The sequence below is a fragment of the Poecilia latipinna genome, unplaced genomic scaffold (assembly GCF_001443285.1).
Source record: "Poecilia latipinna isolate Pla-1442-1.1 unplaced genomic scaffold, P_latipinna-1.0 Scaffold1912, whole genome shotgun sequence".
NCBI lineage: Eukaryota > Metazoa > Chordata > Actinopteri > Cyprinodontiformes > Poeciliidae > Poecilia > Poecilia latipinna.
The window spans coordinates 87004-93489 of NW_015114528.1; the positions used below are offsets into that span (position 1 = coordinate 87004).

At 37.2% G+C, this 6486-nt stretch overlaps 1 protein-coding gene across 1 annotated transcript in view; it reads right to left on the reverse strand.

The window, feature by feature from the left end:
• The window catches only part of unc119a2 (unc-119 lipid binding chaperone a2), an 18663-nt gene extending 12623 nt beyond the window's left edge, over window positions 1–6040 (reverse strand). The window contains exon 1 of the mRNA XM_015015443.1: window positions 4857–6040. Coding sequence (XP_014870929.1) covers window positions 4857–5109 — 253 coding nt within the window. The 5' untranslated portion in view covers window positions 5110–6040. The remainder of the gene's footprint in view (window positions 1–4856) is intronic.
• Window positions 6041–6486: the final 446 nt, after the last annotated feature.

A 6486-nucleotide genomic window follows, 5' to 3' on the forward strand; every position in this document is an offset into this window, starting at 1 on the left:
TAACAACATTCACCAACATTACTGTATAATATATATCTTTATAAAATCACTCAGCCCTAATCTTAGGTGCTTAATTGGCCGCTCTAATTACTTTTGGGAATTCATTTGGGCTCACCCTCTGACATTTGGAGACAGACTCCAGACCCTGCAAAGATTAGGAAGCTAAAGAAAATGGACAGATGGACGCTTCAGCACAAAGAGGTGTCCCTGTTTAAGCCGCTTTGTTCTGTCACAGGTCAGCTGAACCCGTCCCACGATGATGGCACTGCTTGTGCCAACCCGACAGATATGTATACCCAATAATGTACAGCTCTGTCTCAGCATGCATAACGATAATACAAAACCTTTCGTCTGCGTTCTTTGGAAAACATCTGATAACAAATCAATTGGAAGGAGGGCAACGTCTTTAAAAATATTCAAAGCTGGAAATACAGAAGTAGGATGTATAAATGGACTGGCATCATGCAAATTGGATGACACTGAGTCATCAGAAAATTGATTTCTGCTCTAACTAACGCTCATTTGTGTAATACATTTGTTGTTATCTCAAAGGAAAACAACAAATACATTGGAAAAGACACAAACAGCAGAACTGGTCTTTTCATGATGCATCAGCTTTAAAATGTAACGTGGAGTTAAAAATATTCTGATCAAACTATCTACAAACCAGGAACCCAGTACCATCTAATTCCTAAATCTTGACTTAGTTACTAAATGGATCAGGAGGGAGACGCATATATAGAAGCTGAAAGCTTTTTCAGAATATGTTCAGTCAGAGGCTTCTTCAGATTCGCTGTGATACAGACTGCTACAAGAGATCTTTCCTGCCAACAGCCATCAGTGTCTACTATAACTACAATAACATTTAATTTCCCTTTGGGATCAATAAAGTATTTTTGAGTTTTAATTCAAAGGGACACAAAATCTTACCAAGTATTTTTGGTTTAGTTTATAGTGAAAAATCTTATTACACTTGAAATAAGATAAACATACCTTACAGGAGCTTGTGTTAAGTAAATTATTCCTTAATATTGATTTTTAAAAAGTATGTGGCAGAATATTTCACTTATAACAAGGCATTTTTCCCATGTTGTAAGTGAAATAATCTACCAGTGGAACGAGCCAATATTCAGGAATTATTTACTTAAAACAACTTATTATAACTGAGTAAATTAAAAAAAATTGCATGTAAGTTAGTTTTGTCTTTATTCAAGTGTATTTGGGCGAGAAACTAGGCCAAAAATACTTGGTGAGATTTTCAGGCTGAACGTGGCTGAAACACATTTCTGTGGTTCAGGATTATTTTCTGTCCTCTCTCAGCTTCCATCGTGCCGCTTCAGAGAGGGACTCAATTTCAGCCACTTGAGGATTCGTGGCAGCAACAAAACAGGAGCAGACAAAACAGGAGAGCGGCTTCAGCGGCTCCTCTGGAGAGAGCTCAGGTTTGCTTCCTGCCTGGTCAAACCGCCAGTCCTGATGTCAAAGCGTGTGTGATGGGGGTCCGTCTCCGTTTCATCAGCGAGCCGCTCCGCTGTGAAACGGGGGGAGAAAACAGGAAGTGTGTGGGAGAACAGAGATGCATGCTCTGCTGGCTGTAACCAGTGGGGAGATGCTTCACGTTGCTGTAGTGATTCAAGCGTGTATCCGCGTTGCCGTGGTGATTCTCACACGCCTCCTCTGGCTTCTGAGCGATGACAACAGGAAAGTGAGAGTTTTTAAGACTAATACGGTTTAAATTTGATGGGTTGGCTTTTCTCACAGGTGCTGCTGTTTTAGTGACACTAGACAGCTTACAGAAGATACCAGACATTTTGGCTTTGAGTAAAGACAAGCTGAGTAAGCTGTGGCTATTATTAGAAAACTGCAAAACAACCGAAACACTGAGATCTTTTAAATCAAGACTGAAAACACACATAAATAATAGTAAATGGAATATTAACCAACATATTTGATGATCGAAATCGAGAGGATGTAATATTTGTTATTGATTTCTCAATTGGTGACTGTATTATGTTTTAATTACTTTTTATTTTTGTGTTTTTGAACTGCCTTGTTTCCAGAGGTGGACTCAAAAATTATACTCAGCTATAGCACTTCAATATATTTTTACTCACGTAAAAGTAAAAAATACAGCAAAGTAAAAATACTCCTAAAAGAGCATTTTCTCAAAAATGTTACTCAAGTAAATGTAATTGGTTAGTACCCAACTGTGCCTGTTGTTAAAATGGCCAATAATACAAACAAACTTGATTGATTGATTGATTGATTGATTATGCTAAAGTGAAACAAAGAGGATTAATCAGAAACTTATCCTCCTGCTTAGTCTGTAAATATGTAAAGAAAAAAGATGAAGACAAGAACTCCTTGCGTCATCTCTTACATGTACAATTATTTGATGAAAATATTAAATTTCAATTAAAACGTCAGCAGTGTTATGGAGTCTAAACTTCCAATTGCCTGTTAAAAAAGGTGCAAGCAAGTCCTCCAGTGTGTTTGTATGTTATAACACTCTGTAACCAGGTTGTGTAAGCAGCCTTTAAATAGTCAAATGTCCTTCTGCCACCTGTTAGCTAACTTACATGTAGGTGTTCTCGTCTACATAAGAGCTTTCTACCAGCTTCCTGGTGACATAATTAAAAAACTACATTTATAAAATCAGATGAGAAACCAGGATGAATAAGAATGTTTAAAATGTAAGCAGGTTATCTAATGTACAGGAAGAAGCTGATGGTGAATTCATCCATTCATTCCAATTTAAAATTTCTACATTGTTTATGTTTTTGAAAAACAATCCACTTTTTATTATTTAGCTGTCAAATAGAAAAAGAGAAGCATCAAATATTAAAATGTACCAAAGCAATTCAGATAAAAACAAAATCCAACATTACAGCCACTTAGGTCCCCCTACTGGTCAGGAGGTCCAACGCACTTAAATTCTGAATTTGAAGTTTTTTATCTCCACTGTCGCCACATGCTTGCTGTGGATGAAAAATCGCTGCAAAGTTAATGACTGGATGGATTTGATTATGCCTCTTTTTGTTCCTCTTGCAGAATTCAAGCTCATTTTGTCACGTTACAGTCACACTTCAGCAGATTTTCCTGTATAGGAAAAGCTGCACATTTTTGTGAAGTTGAAGAAAATTCAACATGGTTTTCATTTTTTTAGCCAAAAAATAATCTGAAAAGTGTAGCATGCATTTAACTGTATGTGTAATTTAATTTCAGCATAAAGTCAGCTGTTTAATGAAGGCCTCAGAGGTTAGTCAGAAAGCATTAGTGAACAAACAGCATGATACAGAACAGGAACAACACAGTAGATTATAAAACAATAAGCTTTGAACATCTAATAGATTACTGATTAAGACGAACAAGAAAGACAAAGGCTCTCCTGTCGTTTGAAAATGCTCTTTGTGAAAGAAAACTAACAACAATGTTCATTTCTATAATGTGCAGCACGTTAATGCTAACCACAGCTTATTGCTCTAATCAAGTCTGACTGGTTCTTTGTTGTAACTGTGACTTATGGGAGAAGCTACATGCGAAGCTCAATGCATCCAGACAAATTTGATTGAAAATAAAAATAAATAAATAAATAAATAAACAGGAAGTCAAGCCAGTTTCCCTGATCCTTTCTGTAAGACATGGGGGTGGCAGTATCATGCTGTGGGAAAACATTTCTTTACAGGGAAGCTCAGAGTTTATATGGATGAAGGTCAATAAGATAAAATCAAAGAAAGAAAACCTGAGAGGCTGCAAAAGATTTGAGATTCACTATATAACCAATAACGACTCTTAACGTTTATTTTATCGTCATATTTTTAGTGATTGAATTTAAAAAGCTTGAAAAAAATGTTTGTTATTGATCGTCAGTATTCTCATTGGAATATCAGATAAAAGCTTTGTGATTAATTGTCTTTATATTGTGGAGTCCTAATTACAAATAAAGATTTATCAAGTTTCTGTAGATATTGGTCTCTCATAAAATCATAAAATCAAAGTTGGTAGTTTTGATAAAATCAAAACTAGTTACATTTACTTCACTAACTTTTGGGGGAAAAAAGACTTTTAGGATTATTTTTTTACACTTTTATTTGAGTAATTTTATTATGAGGTATCTCTACTCTTACTTGAGTGAAATTTCTGGATTTTCTACCCACTAAAACAAACAAATTTTAACTAAAAATACAGACTCACACCTGAAGTTTTTGCTAAAGTTACATCAGTTTTTTAATTGAAATAAACTTATTTTGAAAATGTTCTTTTGCCTAGTTTTTGTTACTTATATGAATTATCGTCATTTTTGTCCTGAAAATACCAAAATATCCATTTAACTTTATATTTTGGTCCATATGGTGATGTAATTTTTAAATATTAAATGATAAATTTGATCAGTACTTGAGTAGACTTTTTACTTGAGTAAAATATGCTGAAGTAGTACTACACTTGCTTGAGTAAAATTTTTGTACTCAAGTAAAATAATTGCATAAAATGCAGATCATGTACACTGATTATGTTATAAAAAGTAAGCAGGTTAATTAACAGACTTAAAAAACACTGCATGTATAAATAATGGTTACCTGTGTGATTACTCCTGTACTTTTGAACCTAACATCTCCAGTGAGAGCTAACCTTGACTTCTACATTTTCTGCTCCAACATTCACAAAGTGTGTTTGATGTGAGTCAACGGAGCAGAGCCGGTTCAGTCTGAGATATTTTCTCATATGATTCAACAGGGCCTATACATTACATAAATAAGAGGACACAACAATGACGTGATGCATGACTCATACGGGATCTGACACATTTCCAGCACCTTTGTCCTCCCTTCCCCGCGCACCAGCAGCCGTGAACTTACGCTCTGTGATCTTCTGCAAGCCCAGAACATCCTCCGGAGTGATCACCGTCCTCCCCAGCAGCTCCTCCTCCGTGGTCACCGGGACCTCCACCTCGGTCGAGTTGCAGCCTTTCTTCACTTTCATCACCGCCGTTTGCTTCGGGCTGCCGTTGCCGGTGCTGTCCGTGCCGCCGTCGGTGCCTCCGGTGGTTCTGGCTGGATTAGCGTTTGATGGGTCCTGGCTATTGCCTCTGCTGGTACAAGAATAGCTCATTCTCCTCCCTCCCTCCCCTCACCTCACCCAGGGTTTCCAAGATCTGCTAAACAGTTGCCTCCCTCGCTCCCTCCCTCCCTAAGCGAAGGTTGCAGAGTTGCTGCTTGTTATCCGGTCCTTAATTCAAATCCGCTCCGTCTTTATGAACCTCCGCTGTCGGGTTGCATGTACGCGGCACCCCGGTCCAACTCCTGCGCGGTGCGGGCTGCCTCTGTTCCCGCTCCTTTGCGCAGCTACTCTCCGTGAGGGAAGCGATGTTTGGGTCGTGTCAAGTGCAAGTAGACGTCTGAGGGAAATAATCTGCTGGGTTAGAAATTACAAAAAGAGGCGGCAGATGGTTGCGGCCGTTAAGAAGAAAGAGGAGGAGGAGGGGTGGGATGTTCAGCCGCGCAGAAAGCGGCTGGTGGATCTGCGCACCGTCTGCGCTGCAAGCCATCAGTGCGCAAAGCAATAAACATGATGAACAACTCTTTGTGTCTGAGCTCCTCAAAACATTTGCATTGCGTAGGCTGCTCTGGAGAAATAAAGGAGTCTCCTGTAATCCTCACGATAAAACACAATGCGCCATTTGTTTCACTGGATGTAAAAAGTAAATCTGGTGTTTGGGCCACCATATGTCATAATCTCTGGAAACTGGAGGGATTAAAACAGAATATTTTCTCATTTTAGCAATTTGATGAAGTATTGGCGCTGATAAAAGAGGGAGGACAACTCTTTGGAGCCAGCATCCCAAAGGGACTCCATGTTGTCTCAAATATTCATTTCGTAAAACGAATGTAAAAGAATAAAAACATACAAAATAAACATTAGAGGTGGGTAAAGTACACAAAAATATACTTAAGAGCAGCACTAAACATATTTTACTTAAGTTAAAGTAAAAAGTACTAGTCCAAGAAATTTCTCAAGTAAATGTTGGTATTTTAAGAGCGAAAATGACAATAATTAATATAAGGAACAATAAATAAATAAAATTAAACAAGAGAAAATGTTTCCAAATAATTTTCTTTCAATAAAATTATGAAACTTTAACAGAAACTGCAGTTGTGTGACTTTATTTTGGAACATGTTTGTTTTCATTCAGAAGGTAGAGAATCCAGACATTTTACTCAAGTAAGAGATACTTCATACTGAAATTACTCAAGTAAAAGTAAAAAGTACAGACTAGAGAAAATACTCCTAAAAGTTATTTTTTTCCAAAAAGGCTACTCAAGTTAATGTAGTTAAGTAAATGTAACTAGTTACTATGCAACTCTGATGAACATACATTTAAAGTTTAGATGATCTTGGACAAAAGTTTTGAAAATGATTCATGCTCCCTGCAGATTTAAATTAAAACTAACTTTTATCAACAGGACTTAAAGTGCTATGACAACTTTT